Source organism: Macrotis lagotis, chromosome 2 (genome assembly GCF_037893015.1).
Source record: "Macrotis lagotis isolate mMagLag1 chromosome 2, bilby.v1.9.chrom.fasta, whole genome shotgun sequence".
NCBI lineage: Eukaryota > Metazoa > Chordata > Mammalia > Peramelemorphia > Peramelidae > Macrotis > Macrotis lagotis.
The window spans coordinates 26,900,690-26,924,114 of NC_133659.1; the positions used below are offsets into that span (position 1 = coordinate 26,900,690).

Below are 23,425 nucleotides of genomic sequence, written 5' to 3' on the forward strand. Positions count from 1 at the left end.
TAAACATGAATGTACATGTACAATTTTTTTTTGGTTTTTGCAAGGCAATGGGGTTAAGTTGCCCAAGTTTACAACACAGCTAGGCAATTATTAAGTGTCTGAGGCTGCATTTGAACTCAGGTCCTCCTGACTCCAGGGCAGTGCTCTATCTACTGCTCCACATAGTTGCCGCTACACATACAATTTTTACCAGACTGCTGCCATGAAGTGGGGGGAGGGAAAGGAGGCTGGTAGAAAAATGTGAAACTCATAAATCTGCAAATGGCTGAATGCTGAAAAACTAACATTAAATATAGTTGGAAAAACAAAATAAAATTTCAATGAAAAAATTCTACTTTATGAGGAGCTATTTCTTCAATAAATTTTTATGCATCTTTTTCCATTTTTTGTGCTTCCTTTATATCAAACTATTGACTCTTTTTTCATTTTTTATATCATTCTCATTTCTTTTCCCAATTTTTCTTCTATATTTCTTATTTGATTTTTAAAGTCCTTGTTGAGTTCTTCCAGAAGACTTTTTTTGAAGACTGAGAGCAATTCTCTTTTTTTTTTTGGGGGGGGGGGGGCTTTGAATGTAGGTTTCTTAGTATTGTTGTACCCTTCTGAGTTTGTTTTGCTCTTTTCTATCCCCATATAACTTTCTAGGGTCGGATACTTTTTTGGGTTTTTGCTAATTTTTTTCCAGCCTACATAGTTACTTTTAAAGTTTAACTCTGTTCCTGGGATGAAGGGGGCACCATCCTTAGTTCCTTGTGTCAGGGAATGCAGGCCTGGTTGTTAGCCAAGTGTTACCCAAGTGTCACAGGAGACCTGGATGCTCACCTGGAACTGTGCCAGGGCCAGTGGGCCTCACCATTCTCCTGGTTCTGTGCTGGGGCCTACTAGAGGGACCTGGTGCTGCACCAGGGCCATAAGGTGGGAGTGGGAGGTGGGGTTGGCCTCTTGCCTGCTGCTGCCCCAGGGCCATGGAACCTTAGTCACTAATCTATACTGGAGGGCCTCTGCCTGGCTTGCTGAGGCATGGCCTACTGCTGGTTTGTTCCAATACTGCCTGCCTTGGATTATGCTCTCCTTTTATTCCAGGTCTTTCCTGCCAACCTTCCAAGTTTTCTTGGACTGGAATAGTCCATTAATTATTAAATTATCCGGCTGATCTATTTTCCAGGTCAGCTGTTTTTCAGATGATTTGGAAAATATTTCATATTTTCTTCTTTTTTTTTCATTATTTTGACTTCGTTTTATTGCTTCTTAGTATTTCATGGAGTCATTAGTTTCCCCTGGCCCAATTCTAATTATTAAGCAATTATTTTCTTCAGTTGAGCTTTTATACCTCTTTTTTTTTATTTGTCCAATTCTGTTTTTTTAAGACATTCACTAGGTGAATGACTCCAATACAACTACTAATCATTAAGTTGGTCAACATACATTTATTAAGCACCTACAATGGACAAGACATTGTGCTAAGCCAAGAAAGGTACCAATTACTGATCAACTCTTATGCATAGGCAGGTAAGCCCAGAAGTAACAGAGCTCTACCAACCACCACCCCTTCTACCTTTCTGTCTCCCAAAGATATTATCAAAGGGAGTAATCATTGTGGAAAGGGGGCTAGAGCTACTATCCCTCTACTACCAAAAGCTTCCACCAATGGAGTAGGTAAGCCAGCTCAGCTGAAATAGCCAGGCACTCTTAAGAAAAGAAAAAAGAAAAAAGGGTCAAAGTGCTCATTACCATGATAACCACAGCTTCCCTTCAGATGCATGCCCATCATGCTGGGGAGTAAGCCTAAAGGAGATGAGAATTGGCAACTACCCCTACAAGTGACTCAATAACCACATTTACTCAAGAGACCTGGAAAAGAAAGTTGTCTTTGGTCCTGTAAAACATCTCAACATCAGAAAATGATGGTTCAAATGATGGAAAATGATAATAAAGATGTTTACCCTTAGCCATTGTGCCCTGAGGCACAATTGTGCCTCCAATGGCTATGCCTCCCCCATTAGACTGTGAGTTCCCTGAGAGCAAAGGCAGGCTGTCTTACCTTTCTATTTGTATCCCCTGCACATAGGAGGGGCTTAAGAAATGCTTTGTCATTCAGAGTCAAGAACCATAAGTTCCTTCCATGGAAAGCCCCCTGTTCCTTCAAGACCCAGCTTCTCCAGGAACCCATTAGGCCATGACTTCCTCCTTCTGAACATCTCCAGTACAAATCCTAAACTGACTTGTACTGTTAGTGACAGCAAAAGTTGGTCACGTTTAGATCATGCTTTCCATATGTTAACTTCCTAAATTTTCACAAAAACCCAGTAAGCCAAACTGCTCAGCCTCAAATGTTCTACTCTACAAAACAGAGATATTAGTGATCTACCTCACCACAAGGATACTGGAAGAAATGTGATTGATTTGCAAAATGCTTTCAGACTTCAGTTCTATTCAATACTTAATGATGCTGATTAAGTTGCAGGAGCAGATTTTATCCCAATGTTAAATATTCACGCTTCCTGCTAGACCAAATTGCAGCATCTGCTGGTAATCCCTGCTGCCTCCCACTGGTATTAATGCAAAGCACTCCCACAAGTGACTATCATTTTTATGCTCAATCCACCCAAGTGCAAACTCAGAACAGCACCAGATCAAGTAGTGGCCCTTGTCATGGAAAGTGTCTCACAAAGGAACCAGTATTCAATAAAAAAAAAAAAAAAAAAAACAACCCAACAACAGCAGAGTAGTATTTTAAACTCAATTAAGAAAAATAACCAAAAAAACCATACTGAATTAGTCAGTCACATTGAACTGGAAGGAAGAAGAAGAGAAAAAAAAAGAAAAGATTTGATATCTTTAAATATTTCTTGGTCTAAATTACAAAGGTAGCCAGCAGTAATGTAGAAATGGGAGTTTAAGTGTCAGCAATGACACTTATTTGCTAACTAGTCTAATAAAAAGTTTTCAGTCAGATCCTTATAATGACTACAAAAGCAGTGAACCAAATCTTCAAAAGAAACTGGAATACGATGACCTCAATAGCCATCTAAAAAGTCATGTTTGCAATTTCTTAAATTTCTGGAGAGATTAATTTTCAAAGAGAACAGAATATCAGGGAGGAATTAACCCATGTTGAGATCTTCAAAATATCCATAAAGAAGCTAGAAACAAGGAAGTGAGCACTGACATCAACCAATCATTGCCAACAATTAACTAAATTTGAACAGCCCCTCATTTTTCAGGCTAGTTCACTGGTCAATATTTAATATTTAATTTAACTCGGAACATTCCATTTTCTTCACCACAAAACGTGGGAGTTAAAGTTCCTAAGGAGATAGTACACAGCTCACAATTTTCGACACAGGGAGCTGGACATCTCTGGCTTAAATACACAAACGCCCCTTGGCCCTCTAATGTAGTAGGGGAAAAAAACCCAACACCCAAGGCCACTGTCTCAACTCCTGCAGTTAAAGGGACTGCCCCTCCCTGTAGGTTCTCCCTCCTCACTCCAACTCCTACTTGGCTTTCCTGGCTTCAGAGCTCACAGCAAGGCTTCCCTTCAGCCAAAGGCCTTGGTCTTCTCAGTTGCCAAAGATTTCTCAACTGAGATGACCTCCTATTCACACTATATAATTTGCTACTGCATACACAGTTCTTTGCATGTTGTCTTTCCAGTGGAATGTGAGCTCCCTTCTAGGGCAATTTCTTTGTACATCAAAGCATAGTATGGTACCTGGTACACAGTAAGCAATTAATGCTTGCTGACAGGTTGAAGTCACCTTCAGTTGGGAAGAGGGCTAGCCTGAAAAATAGCACAGGAAATTAAAAAAAAAAAAGAATGAAAGAAAAGCACAGGGCCAAAAAACCTCAAGCACCTAGAGAGGCCAGTGCATTTGGACTAAATGCCAAAATGGAGTAAGAACCTGGAATGGAGAATTGAATATTAATAATGATTGTCTGTCATTTTCGAAGAAGACTGTGACATCAGCAAGGTGATGCCATGACAAGCACATTAAATGGATCTGAGTGAGGAGTTGCTGTGCTAAGTCATCAACCTCACTTTCTCCTCCGGAGGCATCTAGGTCCAGTGACCAGATAGGAATCGGGATGACTGGAGATGGCCCTGGATGCAAGGCAATCAGGGTTAAGGGACTTGCCTAAGGTCACATAGCTAGTAATGGTAGAGGCAGGAAGACCTCATTTCCAATTGCTTCAAACAGAATGTGTTATGAGAACCTCTGGCCAAGTCACTTTATCTCTGAGCTTCAGTTTCTCCTCAATATAGATAGAGTGTAACCTGGACCCCAAGTGTAACCTGGACCTCTCAGGGCTTCTGTGAGGCTCAAATGAGACAATGTTTGTAAAGCCCTTTTCCAACTGCTAAGCTATATACTATTAACATCCTATAAACAATAAAATACAAGTTTCCTGAGAGCAAGATTTATCTGTATAGTTTTAGTGTGAAGCATATGGTGTTTAATATTTGCTAGGTTTAAAAATTCACTATTTAAAGGTCAATCATTTTAAAAACCAAATAATCATCCCGTAATTTGACTATTTTATAAATGCCAATTTTAGTTAGGCTCACTAAAAGCAAGGTGCATTTTTGCTCTTCTGACCATGGGATTCAGGATTGAAAAATCAGCTAACAGATCTTATAGATGAAGAAACTGAGATCCAGAAAAAAAAACCTCACTTTAATAGGGAGGTTATGAGAGATTAAATAAGTGAACTATGACCAAAAATAAATAAAGATGAATTGGCGTAATTCCTTGCTAAAGCCAGTACAAAATTAACCAAAACTCCAGGTCTTGGAGTTCTTGAACGTGTTATTCAGCACTTGCTCGTGTCTGTTCATCCATAAAATTATAAAATAAGGTTGGATGTATCAGGTACCAGGTCATGACGGTGGTCATCAATCTCATCATGGCATCTGGTATGCCTGCTACCATCTTACCAGTTCTGCATGGCAATAGCAGGAACCCCAGCTTCCCAAGCCTCTGTCCCTCCTCTGAATGGATAATAGAGTTAGCTTGTGTTCACTTATCTGGGTGCACTCTGACTCCCAGTAGAGAAGAAGCTCCCTCTAAGGAAGGGGACTACTTCACTTATTCCTGGTACCACCCTTAGTCCAGAGCTCAATCAACAAGAAATATCAAGTGGCCAGTGGGGATAAAAAGAAGCACAGACAGGACAGCCCCTGTCCTTGAGGAGCTTACACTTTCATGGGGAAAAGATGACACATAAAGAGGGGCTAGCAGTAACATGGCTAGGGGAGGTGTGGAGCATGCTGTGGCTTATCAAAGCCCAGGGAGGGTCCAGAGACAGAGATCCATTTATTAAGTATCTGACTAAGAGCTGGGAGTACAAAGAAAGGTAAAAAGAGTCCATGCTCCCAAGAACGTCACAGCCTAATGGGGAAGATGTCAGACAAATAAGGATACAGGCATGCAGGGAAGAGTGGAGATCAAGTCTGATTCTCTAGGAGCTGATTCCTACAAGGAGTGATGCCACATTGGAACAGAAAAATACAGAAAAAATACAAAACAGTTAGGAAGAAGGAAAGGCTTCCTGGAGAAGGGAGCTGGTTAGCAAGGTCTTACTGGAAGGGAAGGATTCCATGAGGCAGGATGAGAAGGAAATATCTTCCAGGATCCTCAGCACTGAACTGCCCTTTAGAAGAGGGGATTCCTAAGAACAGGGGCAATCTCTTCCCTTCACTTTGTGCTCCCCAGCACAACATAGTGCTGCACACAATATGAGCTTTATAGACACATTCTTGTTCAGGCACATGTAACAAACAGGATGAAGATGAGGAAATGAGAGATTTAAGAAAAAAGGAAAAAAGCCAGTCAACCTAAATAAAGAGAGAGCAGAAAGGAAAGTGATGGAGAATGAGGCCAGAAAGAAAGATTGACTTCAAAGGCCAAATGGAGAAGGAAGTGTCAAATACAATGACAACAGTATGAAATAGAAAGACTGGAAAAATGGGCGTGACCTAGATAGAAACATGATATTTTGGTAAAGAGGTGGGTTTGGAAGAAAAAAATAACAGATTTTCACTTTGCCATGTCTGTTGGCATCCAGAATGAAATTATCAGGAGTAGCCAATGATAGGAAAGAAAAAGGTGGACAATATATATCTAGACATCATGATGGTGATTAAACTAATGGAAGCTGAAGAGGTCTCATTCCTTATCAAGGAGAAGAGAAGAGTCAGGAATTGGGGTGTCCCCATGTGTGATATAGATGGTGTGATACAGATGATAAGCCAGCAAGGAAGGCTGGTATCAACTCCTACTGACTAAAGGAAGGGCCCGCAGGGTCAGAGGAGAATCAAAAGAGAAGAGTGTTGTGAAAATCCAGGGAAGAGAGAGTAGCCAGGAGCAATCTGTAGTAGATAAGAGTCAAGCTTACTGGGAAGTAGAGAAGGATGAGGTCTGAAAGACAAGTAATTATGAGATAACTGGGAGGCAGTAAGGTGACACAGAGGACAGAAGGCCAACCCTGGAGTCAGAAGGACTTGAGTTCAAAACCAGTCTCAGATAATTATTTAACTGTGTGACCCTGAGCAAATCACTTAACCCCAATCGACTCAAAAAAAAAAAAGAGGTTACCAATTACATTGGAGGGTTTCCTGAGATCTGAAACTAGACTGTAAAAGTTGAAGGGTGAGAAAAAAGAAAGTAGAAGCCTGAGTACAGAGAGCTTCTACTAGGCTGGCAGGTGGCCCAGTAGATACAGTGCTGTCACCAGCCTTACTCTCAACCTCCAGAGCCATCTGGGCCCAATGGATCAAGAAGACTAGATATGGCCCTGGAGGCAAGTTAAGTAACTTGCCCAAGGTTACATAGCTAGAAAGTGGCTGGATCTGAACTCGAATCCTTCAGATTCAGGATCAGCACTACTCATTATGCCTTCTTAGCTGCCTTATCCTATACAAGCGGTTCTACTCGAACTAGAACAATGTGATCCAGTGACAAGAACACAAGATGGAGACGGGAGTTTTAAATTGTTGCTCCAACTCCAACCCAAATGCAGCACATGGTCTCCATCTTCAGTTTCCAACTTCAAAAAAGTTCCTTTGGAAATTGATGAACTTGTTCATGTGCAAACTGTTAAAAAAAAAGGAAAGGTCACAAAAACCTTTTTAATTATCAAAGCAGCTGAACTAGACTGTTAGGAATGAGAAATAGCAGAACAGAGTTGTTACAAGGGTAGTCCATTAAAAACAAATTTTTGTCTTCAGGTTATAACTTCAGTTAAAGAAGGCTTAATCAAAGACAGCTGTAGGCTTTTGTGGAGATGTTTTAAGAGAATTCCTGGCATTTTCAAGGGTATAGGACATTGATGGCACAAATTATTACTGTTTTTATTAGTATTACTATTATTACTGTTTATATCTGTTATTTAGTTTATATTACTGTTATTTATGATTTTTATTATTATTACTATTTATATCATTATCATTATTCTAATTAATACCTTCCATTTACATTGTGCTTTAAAGTTTGCAAAGTAATTTATGGCATTATCTCATCAGATCCTCAAAATAACCCAGTGAGGTGAGTACCATGGGCAATATTTGCCCCATTTTACAGATGAAGACACTAAAAGTAAGGTCACAGCCACTAAGTATGAAAGGCAGGATGCACATTGGCTTCTCCCTGTCTGAAGTCATCATTTTGCATTCTGATACAGCTTGATAATTTCACTTCAAAATTCATGCTGTCCAACTTGGAACTATGCCCAAAGGACAATCAAACTGTGCCTACCCTTTGATCTAAGACTACTTCTAGGTCTGCATCCCAGAGAGATCACAGAAAAGGGGAAAAGACCCACATGTACAAAAATATTTATAGCATCTTGTAGTGGCCAAGAACTGGAAATTGAAGGGATGCCCATCACTTGGGGAAAGGGTGAACAGGTTGTGGTATATGAATGTGATGGAATACTATTGTTCTGTAAGAAATCATGAGCAGAGGGGCGGCTAGGTGGCATGGTGGGTAGAACACTGGCCCTGGAGTCAGGAGTACCTGAGTCCAAATCCGGCCTCAGACACTTAATAATTACCTAGCTGTGTGGCCTTGGGCAAGCCACTTAACCCCATTTCCTTGCAAAAAAAAAAAAAACCCTTTAAAAAAAAGACTGTATTTGAACTCAGATGCACCTGATTCCAGGCCTGGAGATCTATGCACTGTGCCACCAAGTTGTCCTAGCACATAGCATACACTGAATAAATGCTTTAAAAAAAAAAAGTAATCATGAGCAGTCAGACTTCAGAAAAGCCTGGAAAGACTTGCATGAACTGATACTAAGTGAAGGGAGCAGAACCAGGAGAACATTGTACACATTAACAGCAACATTGTGAGATAATCAACTATGATGAACTTAACTCCTCTCAGCAGTTCAGTGATCAAGGGCACTCCTGAGAGACCTGTTATGGAAAATGTCATCCATCCACATCCATGCTATGTTCATTTTTTCAAATTTCTTTTCTGTTTTTTTCTCTTTCTCATGTTTTTTATCCTGTGTTCTAATTCCTCTTTCACAATATAACTAATATGGAAATACAAAAAACACGATTGTACATGTATAATTTATATCAGATTGTTTGCTGCTGGGGAGAGAGGAGGGAAGAGGTTAAAAAATGTGAAACTCAAAATCTTACAAAATATGAATACTGAAAATTATCTTTACATGTATTTGGAAAAAATAAAGAAAAAATTTCATGTTTCCCATAAAATAAGATTTTTCTAAGATAATTAAGCAAGGAAGATGTTAAAGGATGCATCCAGTTCCTCTACTGAGACTTCCCTGCCTCTCTAGCCTTCCCTCCAGACAGCTCTACATTCCAATCAAAAGGAATGACTCTGAAACTCAAAACACATTTAAATAACAAATGGGTGAAAGGAGAGAGAGAAAATAAATAGGAGTGGGGGAATAGCTACAGGAACTGTGGGAAAAAATAGTGAAGCAAGTTTCTCTAATAAAGACTTCATTTCTCAAACATTGAGAAGTGAGTCAAATTTATAAAAAATAATATGATAAATAATTAAAATTCATAATTATATAAATAAATGTGTGTATATGTATATAATTATAATTATATAAATAATTAAAAGTTATTAACAGTTTTCAAATGAGCAATTTGGAACTACACCCAAAGGGCTGTTCAGCCATGCCTATCCTTTGATCTAACAATGCCGCTACCAGGTCTATATTTCGGAAGAGATGAAAAACAGGATGGAAAATGATCTATATGTATAAGCTCTTCTCTGGTGGCAAGGAACTGGAGATTGAGGGAGATTGAGGGAGATTGAGCCCATCACTTAGGGAATGACTGAACAAACTGTCCTATGTGATTAAGAATAAATGCTATTCTGTTATAAGAAGTGATGACTAGGATGCTCTCAGTACAAATCTTACACAAGCAGATACAATGGGAAATGGATCGGATACAAAGGAACAATAATGTTGCAGGATGATCAGCTCTGAATGTCCCACCTTCTCTCAGCACTGAGACGACCCAAGAGTACTCTGAAGGACTTAGGATAAAGAATGCTAACCATCCCAAAGACAGAGCTGATGGTGTCTGAATACAGACTGAAGCATATTTATTTTTTTAACTTTATTTTTCTTGAAGTTTCTCTTTTTTGAGGGGAGGGGGGGTTATGTTTATTTTTACAGCATGGCTATTGTGGCAATGTTTTTCATGAGTACACATTTCTAACCTACATCAAATAACTCACTTTCTCAATGAGGGGGAGAGTGGAGTGGGAGGAAGGGAGAGAATAGCGAACTCAAGGTTTTTAAAAGCAAATGTTGAAACTTGTTTTTGCATGTAACCAGGGAAAAATTAAATTAAATTTTAAAGAGAGAGAGAGAGAGAGAGAGGTGACTGGCCAAACTCATGAGGTCCTACCCTTTGCCCATCCCTAAGGCCCTCTCTGATCTCCCTTATCAGGACCTCCTATGGACCTCTTGTACATAACATTTTCTTATCGCTGTTTAATTCTATATGAAAGGGACCTATGAATTTTCTTGCTTTGTCAAGAGGGGTAGGAGGAAATGAAGGGAATTAGATCTTCATTTTTTTAAAAAAATTCTTTATAAAAGGAAGGAAGAAAAAATTATCTGTGTTACCATCCTATCCCTAATTCTAACTCATGAGAACTGCGATGAAGTTCACCAAAACAACCCGTATCTTCTTCCTCAGTCTGGCCTAGTGTTTGGCAGACAGTAGGCACTTAATATGTGTTTGTTCACTGTCTTGCCAGGGAGAGATGTGCTATGAATGGCCAGAGGCAAAGGATCACAGAAAGGAGGAGAGACAGCGTGACTGGTGGCCCGCCTGCAGCTGGGAGCCTCTCATGTCCAGGGGGCTTACCTGTCTTGGGCCCCAGGAAAGCTCCTTGCTTTTTGTGAGGCAGGAAAAAGAAAAATTTCTAAGTCAATTTTCAGATCATCAGCCTAAAAGAAGTTTAAAATATAACACTTATGACATGTCCAAACCCAGGCAAAGGTTGATGGGAATGAAAGTCTGATCAGGGATCAGGGATCTGGCAAGAGGCTGGTGGTCTTCTGGGGGCTGCCTCAAGAGAGCAGCATAATCTCAATGAAAATAAGGAATCATCAGGGTCTCCAAGAACCAAGGCTCCATGCCCAACACTAGTCACATTGATGGGCTGCCTGGGTATTAAAAGAAAAAAAAAAAACAAGACAGAGCCCCCCCACCCCTACCCCAGATAGCCTAGCCTCTCTGTGTCCCAAATACCTATGGACAGGAAGGAGCCCACACAACAGCAGACAACGGACAAGTGGACAGTCAGGAAGGCTGTTGACCTTTAGTCTTCAAGTACTCAGGGAGCAGATGGGTGATGCTTCTCTGCCTCACTCTAACTTCTTATCATTTGCCATGTTTTATGAGGCACAATCAAAGCACAGCCCACTCCCCAAAGAATAAAACAGTAAGAAAAAAGGAACTCAGACTTTCTTTTCCTTGGAGCTGGACTAAGAATTTTGAGGTAGATGTTTACAAAGAGAATGCTTGGATAGAATCAGTCATATAAAGCTGACAGGGCCTGTCAAGGTGGTGGTCTCACTTTACAGGGGACATACAAGGCTCCAATGCTCATGGACTTTTCAATGCTGAGACACAATTAGAGTGGGCTGACCAGTCAATCATTTTTTATTAAGCACCTACTACGTGGCCAGCACTGTAGTGAGACAGGGCAGGTCTGATTCTTTGTCTTTCTTTGTATCTCCACAGCTTAGCACAGTGTTCTATATACATTAGGTTACTTATTTAGTAAGTCATTTAATCCCACTGCCTTACAAAAATAACAAATAAATAAAGAAAAAATAAAAGGGGGCAGCTAAGTGGCATGGAGGATAGGGCATTGGTCCTGGATTCAGGAGGACCTGATTTCAAATCCTGCCTCAGACACTTAATACTTACTTAGCTAGGCAAGTCACTTAACCCCACTGTCTTACAAAAATAAAAAATAAATCAACAAATCAATATGCAGTAGGTAGTGAATAAATGCTTGCTATCTGCCAGATGAAGTATAGAGGGTGAGCTGAAATAAGAAAAAGTCCAACTCTGGACTTGAAGACTACCCACCTCAGAAGAACCTGAAGAAATCTCTCATCTTTCAGGGTCTCATATGTAAAATGACAGTCAATGCTAAATGAACCTCTAAGAGGGCTTCGAGTTAGATGACCTCTAAGGAGCTTCCAGCACTAACAATCTGATTCCATGACCTATAAAATGAGAAAAGAGAACCACTAGGGAGAGCCCAGACCATGGCAAGATCACTCACTGGGGAAACCTCAAGTTACACATGAAGGTAACAATAGAGTCTTCCTCACAGAGGAAATGAAACCATGCAGATCAACAATCTGAAAGCTTTGAATTTCATCTCTGAGCCACATCTTTTAAAATTTCATTTTCTTTTCTTCTCCATTACAAATTCTTTTCCTTCTCCCTCTCCTTCCCTATTGCAGTTCTTTCAGCTATAAAATGAGGAGAACACCTGCATTCCCTGTTCTAGGGAAGAGGAACAAATGAGATAAAACTATTATGTATTATTTATAAAAACTAATGCCAACTCAACCTGAAAAGACAGCCAGGTATAAACAGTCCAGCCACTGTACTGTGGACAAATGCCAGAGAATTCAACAAATTCCAAGCTGAAGCCAAGTAAAGGAATTCTTTGGGCCAACTTCCTTCAAGGAGAAAGGAGTTGAGCAAGATTGTGGGGGTGAGCATTGTCTTTTCTGAGTAGTGATGGGGGAACTGAAGACTGAAGCAATTCTACACTTTTTTTTTTGTTTTTTGCAATGCATTGGGGGGGTTAAGTGACTTGCCCAAGGTCACATAGTTTAGGTAATTATTAAGTGTCTGAGACCAGATTTGAACTCAGGTCTTCCTGACTCCAAGGCCAGTACTCTATCCACTGTGCCATCTAGCTGCCCCTACACTCTTCTTTTCTAGGTCCAAGCTGGTTGTGTTTAGAAAGATGATATCCCTCTCATATATCTCTCACAAATAACATTTGCTGCAGGAATGGAAGTTCCCACTTTGTGTCCTCCCCCAAATGATTACATTCTGCTGTGGGGGGAAAAAAAGCTGACCATTCTGGCTGGGCCAGAAGCCATTCGAGTTCGGCCCAGAATCAAGGACATGGAACTGAAAGAATATTAATCTAGACCATTGTGTTCATTTTACAAATGAGGGAATTAGGGCAATTTATTTGTCCAAGACGCCACCACTAATTTGGTTGAAATGAAGAGAACTTTAGGGGGATAGTGACAACTGCATTTCAGAATCTTTGATATAGTAAGAAAGTTAAGCAGAGGCTGCCATTTACTCAGAATGGGTTGTCCAGTGCTCCCCCAAAGACCTTCACCCATCTAGAGTCACCATGTGAACCTTGGACATCTGCCCTCCATTTGTCACCCTCCCACTTCTTCTCTAAGGGCAGCAATCATACCTTTCCTGGAAAAACCATGCCTGCCAACTATCCTCTAACTCCACTGTCATCTCTGGGACTTCCCAAGCACAAATCACACTCCTCCATGATGACCCCCTATGCACCTCCTGGAATATAAACTGGGTAAGAGGAGGGGGGAGGGGGAGTAGGTATTCTTTCAGAGCCATTTATATTGTATGCACAGTGCTATAGGAAGCATATAATATATGTTTCTTCATTTGTCCATACATCCCAGATTTGGGAGGCCAGATTCCAAAGGAATCCAAAGAAAGAACATGGAGGATCTCATGGTCTAAAAGTCTGCAGAGAAAAAAACAGGGAAGAAGAGACAGAAAATCTGCAAGACTGAAAATATGAAAATGAAGGCAAAAAACTCCAGTGACAATGATCCAGAGACTGGATATTGATACACGGGGCTGATCAATAATCTCTGCTCTTAAAATGGTAGGTACACAAATGTAAGGTGACCCAGGCCTGTCAGAATCCAGAATGAATTGCTATTGGCAGGAGAAGTGAAGGAGCTGGTTTTGTTTGAGTTTACTAAATTTTATCTTGCTCCTATTTTCTCTGCTAAGAATGATGGCCTCTGCATTGGCAATGACAGAATCAAAATGACTAACATTATCTAGATACCCCAGAGCAGGAGATGGTCCTTGATGGATTCCAATCATCTGGCCATTATGACCTGTATCCTCAGGTTCAAATGGTAGATAGGACTGTTAAGTCAGTGTCCCTCATATTTAAAGGACTATGGAGAAACAAACAATATAACTCAAGTCTGAAGAAAAGCAAAAGTCTCTAGTTTCAGAAGAGAACAGAATCCATAAACTATAAATCAGTGAAGCTTGATTTTGATTCCTGGGAAAATTCTGGAATAGATCATGAAAGAAATGACTGGTAGAAAGGAAGCAATGAATACAAAGGGCCTGGCTTCATCAAGAAAAGGGTCACATCTAACTAGTTCTATCTCCTTTGTAGGCTTATTAAACTAATAGCCCAAGGGTAAGCTATTTTAGTTAAATTATAGCCAGGCATCTAATAAAGTGGCTCCTGGTATTCTTGTGAAGATTGAGAAGCTGTAGGCTAAATGATAATACAATCAGATGGATTCCTAACTAACTGGCTGGTCTCAAAGAGAACTCATTAATAAAAGACAAGGCACAGGGAATAGGAGTTGAAGCCAAAGACACTGTTTCCAAGACAGCTCTCCTCCTTACTACCTTAAGCAAGTCACTGCCTCTCTGCCTCAGTTTCCTCATCTGTAAAATGAAGGTAAGGGACCAAATGGCCTCTAAGGTCCCTCCAGTTCAAAACCAGGATTCTGACATTTACATGTCAATATTTACATGTTTATATATCAACTCAGTCACAGAAGCTGAGTGCCTCAGAGGAGGTGCTTGGCCCTGGGCTGCTTTACCCTTTTAACAAGTCCTTGGCTAAAGAGATGTACAAATGACACCACAGCATCAAGACCCCCAAAAGATCTTGACGGACTAAAAACTAAATGAATCGATACCAAAATGAGAATCCACAGGGAGGCATGGAAAGTCTTATACTCAAGTTAAAAAAATCAGAAGCACAGCTGGGCAGCAGTTATCTGAAAAAGATCTGGAGTTTTAGTGGACTGCAAGCTCATCAGGAGTCAAGTCAGTTAGAAGCTGTGGCAGTCAAAAGACATATCTGATGGTGGGTTCCCATGTAGAACTTCTAGGAATGAGGAGGTTGGCAGTCTCACTAAGTGGTCCTCATAGGGTCACAGCTGTAGTATCAGATTTATGAGGCTGGGATACTATTGGGAAGGACATTAATAAGCTGGGGGGATGTCCCAGAGAAAAGTGCCTCAGTGTGAGTCTCCTTCACTGTATACCTTTAAAGGCCAAAAGACCCTTGTCATGGATATGGTGAAAGGAACTCGTGTTTGAGTACAGACTAGCCTAGTCAGTCTCCAAGGACTCTTCTGACCCTGATTCTCTACCATTCTTGGTGGGTGAATGAATGAATGTATTAAGTTTTTAATACATGCAAAGTACAATAGGATGTGCTCAGGCTACAAATGGAAAAGTCACACAGTATAGGTCAGCAGTATGCCTGGGCCCAGGGATGTCATGGATCCTGAGTAGAATATTCCCAATAAGACCTTCTTAGGGTTAATATTCCTAGTGAAGTTCTCTCAGGGTTAAGAAATGTTAAGAAAACAAACTATTATTCTTAGAAGAAAGACTTGTGACAACACATGTTTTCTCGATAAGGATATTTTTACTAACTGGGAGGATAATAGACTGTTACTAGCCCTTGTGTTCTAAGACAAGTTCATAACTTCATGATAAACCTATTTTTATTAGACTCAGACATTACTTCAATAGGATGGTTATGATTTTGAAGGTTATTCTCACCATCTGGATGGTGAGGTAATAGTTTATGAAAACCTTTCATTCTTTTCTTTGTTGCTAGGATAGATTTTCACAAGTAGAATATAACCTAACAACTAACCAATGAGTCAACAGAAAGGATGGGGGGAAGAGGGGATCACATTAGGCCATATAATCTTGCTTGATTGTCAATTCAGGGCAGCTCCTTGATCTTCACTACCATTGTGAGACTTTGTGAGTGTGCCCTTTTCTCAAGAAAAGCAAATAAGAAACTTTCTTTTGCTCAGACCTGTCCCTGAAGATTTTGTTTAGTGTATTTTTATCACACACAATCCTGTCTAATAATGGGAATATAGTTAGATAAGCTGTATGAGGTAGAATTAGGTAGCAGAAGGCCCTAGATGCAAGACAGGTGATTTTTTTTACTTTATTTTGAAGGCAATGGAAACCAAAAGTCTTCAGTAAAAAAAAAAAGAAAAGTGTATAGGATGAAAAAACAGTCTTCTAGGAAAGTTTGTTTGACCTGGGGCAAATTACTCCTCTTGTCAGCCTGGCAGAACCTTATTTAACAGCAATGGCTAACATGTTCATCCAGTTATGCTGCATGCCAAGTCCCACACTGTCCACTACAGGGACAGGAAGGGATCCCAATCTGGATTTGTATAGCTAAACGTGGTAAACTCTCTAACTTATTGCCTTAGATGTTAAACAGAAGGTTCAATAAGATGTACTGGAAGCCAAGGGGAATCTTGGCATCACATTGTTCTAGCTGCTGCCAACCTGTCTGTGTATTCCAAGTACTCTAGAGGCAGTGGCATCAGCAAAGTGAGAAGCAAGTTCAAAGGCAGAAGGCCCCAAGCTGTAGTCCTGCTTCCAAACATTCTAGCTTCATGGCCCTGGGCAAGGGGCATCGAGGCAACTAGCTGGATGCAATGATTTCTTGAGTTCCTTCTACACTATTCTTCTCTTCTCAAGGCTCAAAATTTCCATCATCGGGGAGCTGTCTTTGCCAACTCGAATAAACCTGTGACAATGTATGATGACATCACTACTGAGGGAGAAAGAAGAAAGAAAAGAACCTTCACTTTTAAGGAACAGGACAAGGAGGAAGAGGAAGTAATAGTGAATGAAAACCAGGTTAGGATAGAAAAAGACTGCTACAGAAGGCAAAGTCGGTCAGTTAGTCTGTCAATGAACATTGGCCTACAATGTGTTGAAGAGACAGAAAAAGGCAAACTCTCTGCCCTCAAGGAGCTCACAGTCTAATGACAACTATTTACAAACAAGCTACAGACAGGATAAATCAGAGATAATCTCAGAAAGCTGGTACTAGTATTAAGGGGGGAGAGGAGAAAGGCTTCTGTAGAAAGAAGATATGGAAATCAATAGTCAGAGAGGAGGAGAGAGAATATTCCAGGGATAGGAGACAGGTAGAGAGAATGCCTAGAGCCAAGAGAGGGAATGTCTTGTTTATGGACCTGTCAGGAGGTCCAGTCAGAAGACCAGAATCAAAGTGTATGGCAGGAAGGAAGGTCCAGAAGACAGGAAGGTAGAAGCCAACTAGGTTATGTAGGGGTTTGAATGTCAAAAAAGGGTATTTCATATTTTGTTGGCTGATTTGAAAATTTGGAGGATGAGAAAAAAAGATAAGTAGTAAGGGGTGGCTAGGTGGCGCAGTGGATAGAAATCCTGAAATTTCTTGGCCTTGGAGTCAGGAGTACCTGAGTTCAAATCTGACCTCAGACACTTAATAATTGCCCAGCTGTGTGACCTTGGGCAAGCCACTAAACCCGATTACCTTGCAAAAACTTAAAAAAAAAAAGATAAGTAGTATCCAGTGTTAAAGGGGGAAAAATAAAGGAGAGTCTGGGGGCTCCAGAAACACCATTCAATTAGGAAATCACTGATGACCTCAAAGATGACATTTTTCAACAAGCAAAATGGTAGCCTAGTGAGGACTCACAACATGAGATGACGCATAATTTATCAATCAGTAAGCATTTATTAAGTACCTGTCCTAGGCAAAAGGGATTTAAGTAGGAAGAACAAAACAATCCCTACCCACAAGAAATCTGTCAAGGGCCATTTGAATATTTATAACATCATTCAAGGACCACACAAAATTATCAACCTAAAAATTAGCCTGTTAAATTTGGTCAAATATTTAATTAGTTCACTCCTAAAAAACTCCTAAATTTATTGAATTTCAAGTTCCACCTGCAGTTGCCAGTAGTGCCAGATCAAATGATTTCTCAGGCCTGTGGGCCACACATTTCCCACCCCTATTCTAATGAGAGAAACAATCAAGATCTACACATCCAAAGGAAATGTAAAGAGAATAAACAAATATACAGGCTGTACTAAAAGTCTTTGTGCAGTTTTAAGCTTTAATAATTTAGAATACAAAATTAGCAGTTTAGATTAGGAAAGGCTTCATGAGCCTGGAAGGATTTGCATGAACTGATGCTGAGCAAGATGAGCAGAACCAGAAGAACACTGGACACCCTAATAGCAACATAGGGGTGATGATAAACCTTGATGGGCTTGCTCAATCCATCAGTGCAACAATCAGGAACAATTTTGGGGTATCCTCGATGGAGAATACCATCTGTATCCAGAGAAAGAACTGTGGAGTTGAACAAAGACCAAAGATTATTACCTTCAATTTAGAGGGGAAAAAACCTGTTATCTTATTGTCTGATCTTGCTATCTCTTATATTTTATATTTTTTTTCCTTAAGGATATGATTTCTCTCTCATCACATTCAATTTGGATCAATGTATACCATGGAAATAATGTAAAGACTGACAGATTGCCTTCTGTGGGGGGGAGGGGTTGGGGGAGGGAAGATTAGGGGAAAAATTGTAAAACTCAAAATAAATAAAATCTTTAAATTAAAAATGGATAAAAAAGACTAACAGATTGCCTTCTGTGGGGGAGGGGAAGCAAGATTAGGTGAAAAACTGTAAAATTCAAAATAAATAAAATCTTTCTTTAAAAAAATAAAATAAAGTGGTGGTTGCGTGAGAAAGGGTCGGATACCAAACAAACCGTATTTGAAGGTAGAAATGTTACATTTTACCACCTGTTTGGATAAGTGAGGTAAAGATAAGTGAGATTTTGCCAAGGTTATGCACCTAGGTCACAGGTGCCTTTGACAGGGAAGAAGGAAGTTTTGGGGGAAAAGATAAATTAATTCCATTTTAGATATGTTGACTTTAAGATATAACAGGACATTTTGAAATGTCCAAGACACAAGTGGTGATGTGGGACTGAATCTGCAGCTACGGGAGTTGCCCCAGCACCCCTCTTTGCTCTCAAGTCACTCTGTGAAATGAACAGAGCAATCCCAGGATTGTGGATTTGTGAGCACTAACTTCCATGCCTATCAAAAGGCAACCCAAATCTCAGGATTTCAATCTTTGCTCTTCTGAAATGCAAAATCATTAGGAATCTTCTCAAGTTACAAGTTATCAAAAGCCTAAAGGTGCTTCTGCCAATTAGTTCTTTCTAATACTATTTTTTTTTCAAGACAATGGGGTTAAATGACTTGCCAAGGTCACACGGGTAATTTTTTTTAAGTGTCTAAGGCCAACTTTGAACTCAGGTCCCACTGTGCCATCTAGCCACTCCAATAATTTTTTTCTTTCAAAGTTCCTGTTCTCTCCAAAAGCCTGAAACTCAATACATATCAGGAGGGGTCATCCATTAATAATTTCCCAATCATCCAAGGCTGTGCTTCCTAAACAGAACATTTTACAACCCTGCATTTTATTAAGCAACTTATTTTAACATTACATATGGAGGGCTACTCAAGAAAAATTGGTTTTGAGATGTAATGACAAAAGAAAACTTGAGGTGCATAGAGATGAAAGTATCTGCCCAATATCTCGGTGGTACTTCACACCCCTGAGCTCTAATTGGTAGGGATTCTTTCCCCTTATCTGGCCCCAGTGCTCCCAAATCATCTCCAAACCAGTCACAAGTTTCCTCCTTCTCTAATCTCTGCTCCCCTATAGGTGTGGTCTTCTCCTATTAGCAATGCTATTTCCTTGGGAGCAGAGGTTATTGTGCTTCCTCGTGATCTGTAACTCCAGCACAAGGTCTGGTACACATTAAACATTTAATAAACTCCTTTTAATCTCCTTCATTTTAAAAAAAAGCTGGGATTCCAACAAAGGTCTTCAGACTCTAAATCCAATGATGTTTCTAAATGTAGGCATCTCTCTAGTCCTACAATTGGGCAGCTAGGTGGTGCAGTGGATAAGGCTGGTGACTTAGTACAGCCCCACCTCATTCAAATCCAATTCATGTGCTTATCATGGCATCACCTCCTAGATGTCATGGTCTTGTTTGAGAATGAAGGTCAAATAATTGGCAGGATGACAGGCCTTTTCAGCACTGACTTCCAAGCACATGAAAAGTAAAATGGCCACACTAATAATACCACAGCAATCCAGTCTAATTCAACCTGGACTTTCTGGGTGCCAATGAATTTAGAGGTATAGGATCAGAGAAGTCCAGAGCAACCAGTTTCTGAAGAGGGAGAGAGAGAAGCATTTATCAAGTGACCTAGGTCCTATTTTGATCCTTATCTGCAGTTGAGGAAAGGCCAGATTTGAATTCAGGTTTTTTGAATTCCAGGCCCCAGGCTCTATCCATAGTGCTACCACCTCTCAGCCTCACATAATCTCATCACTTTACATTTGGTATCAATTATCTTAGGTAGCCAAATGAATCACAACATTCTGGAGCTAATCAGGACCTTTGAGAGCAGCAGGAGACAAAGGGGTACAATCCAAAGACCACTGGACTAGAAGTCAATAGTCTACAACTTACCAAGGCTACTCTGAAAAAAAAGCATTTTGTAACCTGGCCAGGGCTATAGAAATGCCTTTCTCTTGAGGTTCCTCCCAATATTAAAATGGAGCATGTGGGTGGCAGGGGATCTCTCTGGCTTAGCGGGGCTTCACACAAAATAATCATTTATTAAACCCTTTTTCATTCATTCATTTTACAAATGGAGAAACTGAGGGTCAAGCAGATTAAAAAAGCACATCCCAAACCATGTAGTTTATTAAGCCAGGGTTCAAAATCTACAAGGTTTCTTATCCAGTCCAAGGCAGATCCTCTTCTCTTTGTAAAAGAGTTCTCCAAGTAGTTCAAGATTTATTCCTCCAAACCCCTAAAATCCTTTCAATGATATTTTTATGTATTCATGTCTCATTTCAACACAACCACTGGGTTCAGCTTCTCTTCACAAGTGCTGGTCACTTGGAGTTGGGGGCACATGGGTACAATCCATTCCCAACCATTCTTCCCCAATCCAAAATTTTAATGAGAGAACACTGAAAAGGAAGAACAAATTCTCTTGGGTTTAATCAGAAATGTGAGTTTGCCTCTCCAGGCAAGGGTGGCTTCTGACCCCAGAAGGAAGAATGAGTCTTAAGAGACAAAAGGGATTACCATCATATCTGGCTGCAGTTGGGAATCCACCAACAGAACAAAGAGATATTTATCAGAGATCTGAAAGCCTTGGAGGGGGGGGAGCTGCACAAAGAGGGGAAAAGAGAGGGTTTTGGCTCTCCTTAGGCCCCAGTAAGGCCAGCTTTTAGCTCCCTAGCCAAAGCCTGAAGAGAAGCAGACACTTGGGTTGAAGTACCGGACTCCATCCTCTTGACTACTGACTAATGACAATTCCTTCAGTCACAGAACACTCCAAGAAACATTTATGCAGCACAGACTCTGTAAGACAAGTAAGTAGCAGGCAACAAGGGGATACAATGATGAAAACTTTACCTACTTGTAGAGAAGTAGATGGACAGGTTCAGTAGGATTTCTAGATTATCATCAGGATCGAGTGACAAATCAGATCACATGATAAATTTTCCTGAGCCATAGAATTTTCTCCTCTCTGAAGACCTACCCCCCAAGGCCCTACTGGGGCAACCCTGGCCAGGTTCTTAAAAGGTAGAATCTAAGGCAAGCCTAGGCTTGGGCAGGTCCTTCCATGGTTCCCAAGACAGCGTGCCTGCTCTCCAAGAAGTAAGCTGGTTAAATAGAGAGAGAAAAGCACAGGGGAGGCGTTTTCCCAACCACAGCAAATCTTAAAAACCATGCACTGAGTTACAAAGTTTAATCTGTGTTGGAGGCTACTGGCAAAAGGACAGCTCCCTGAAAGTTTGACCTATAGGCTTTGCACATTGTACCCCTAATAGTCACTTGTCTAAACTGTCAGCAACACTTTGCAAAACTTTTTTTGGTATATTCCTGAGATTTTACTGATCTAGGGAACTTCTAGAGAGAAATGGTCAGAGAAGAAATTGGGCAATGCAGACCAACACTGCTAACTAGGTGTTTTTTCCAAGAGAAGAGAGCGGCCCCAGAGGCTCCTAGAGTCAGGGGGCCGCAGGGGCAGGACTGGAATCCGGGTCTCCCCCTCTCAGAGGCCGGCTCTCACTAGCTCACGGCACCCCGGTGCCTCTCTCGGGAGTCTGGAAACATTTAGCCCGGACTACGTGAATTTGCAAATTGAAGTAAAGGAGCGTGAACAGGCTCTCCCCATTACTAAGCAAATCCCAGCTGGCAGTTTTCTCTGTCTCCCCGGCGCAGCCTAATTTTCCATCTTCTGCCCCCTTAGCTCTTGGCGCGCTCCCGGCCCCTGCATTAGACAGGGAGCCCTCTGAGGGCGGGAGCTGCGGATTTCTTATTTTCTGTTCCCCGGGCCTGATGGAGAACAGGCAGGAGGGGCGCTGCGCCGGGCGATCAGCCCAACGACCCCCATGCCCGGGCGCTTGAAAGTCTGCCAAGTGCTGTGCTGGCATTGTTTCCCTGGGCCCCGCGGTCCTGCGTGGGCCCCGAGGGCCGGCCTCACAGGAGGAAACTGAGGCGGGGAAGGCGGGCTGTCCTGGGCCCCCGGGGCCGGCGCCTCCTCTTCCATCACCCCCATCTCAGGGATCACTTGGCTTTCGGGGAGCTCTCCTCCCCGCTCCAGCAGCTGTTCCTGACTGGGGGGTAGAAAAGGGGGGGCTGGGCACAGCGTCAAGGGCTTGTCCCCCACGAGCGCGTGCAGGGGCCAGAGGCCCGGGGGGCTGGATCCCCCTTCTGCTCACTGGGCCACAACTCCCAGGCGGCCCCCTCCTCCGCCCCAGCACCCCAGGCCGGTGAAGCCCCTGTCTGGGGGTGGGGGCGCCCGGGGGGCACGTCCCGGGCGGCGGGCTGGCATCAGCGCCTTAAGGAAGGCTCGGGGGGTCACCGGGCAGGGGGCCTGCTGGGGATGGGGGGCCGAGAGCTAGGAAGGCGCGTGGGCGTGGCCGGGGCGGGCCCGCGGCGGGGGCCGCGGTGGGGGAGGGGCGCCCCTCCCCCACGCCCCCTCGGCCCCGCCCGGGCCGGCGGCTTCGGAACCCCACCCCGGCCCGCGCCCGGGCCGTAAATCTCGGAGGCCCGGGCTCCCCATTGGGCGCGCTGTCCCGGCGCCGCTCGCCATTGGCCGGCCGCCGCGAGGCCCCGCCCCGGCCCGCGCCGGGCCCCAGCCCGGCTTCCCCGGCTCCCGGCGGCGCGGCCCAGGCCGGGCCCGGCGCGCTCACCGTGTAGTAGGACAGCAGCCCCGCGTTGTAGTCCAGCACGAACCAGCGGTACTGCCAGCCCTTCATCACGTTGGTCCATTTACTCAGCGGCCCCTCCATGATGGACGCCATCTTGGGAGCCGCCAATGACAACAAACGGGCTGACGTCACGCGCCTAAGTAGGCTGCGGCCGGGGGCGGGGCCGGGGCGGGGCGCCGAAGGCCTCGGTGACGTCACCGGCCCCGCCCCCGGCCGCGCCCCCTGCGCCCGCCAGCCGGGCAGCGGCCCCCCGGGGCCCGCGGGACCCTTTCTTTATTCATGGCCAGAAAGGCAGGGCCAGGAAGCTTCTAGAAAGGGGGCCCGGGGGGGGGGCTCCCCCGCCCCAACGTGGCCCCCTGGGTACCGGTGGTGAGGGGCGAAGGCGCCCGCCCAGGGTCGGCGGCGGACACAGTGGGCATCCGCAGGGCCTGACTTCAAAGGCAGGTCCCGGCTGTGTGACCTTGGACGAGTC

At 42.7% G+C, this 23,425-nt stretch overlaps 1 protein-coding gene across 11 annotated transcripts in view; it reads right to left on the minus strand.

Moving 5' to 3' along the window:
* The window catches only part of OSBPL9 (oxysterol binding protein like 9), a 136,321-nt gene extending 113,236 nt beyond the window's left edge, over nucleotides 1–23,085 (minus strand). For 10 of the 11 annotated variants that reach the window (XM_074221465.1, XM_074221457.1, XM_074221464.1 and 7 more), the window contains exon 1: nucleotides 22,936–23,077. In XM_074221465.1, coding sequence (XP_074077566.1) covers nucleotides 22,936–23,046 — 111 coding nt within the window. In that variant the 5' untranslated portion in view covers nucleotides 23,047–23,077. Of the gene's footprint in view, nucleotides 1–22,935 lie in introns of all 11 variants that reach the window. The other variant, XM_074221469.1, reaches the window with a different exon arrangement.
* Nucleotides 23,086–23,425: the final 340 nt, after the last annotated feature.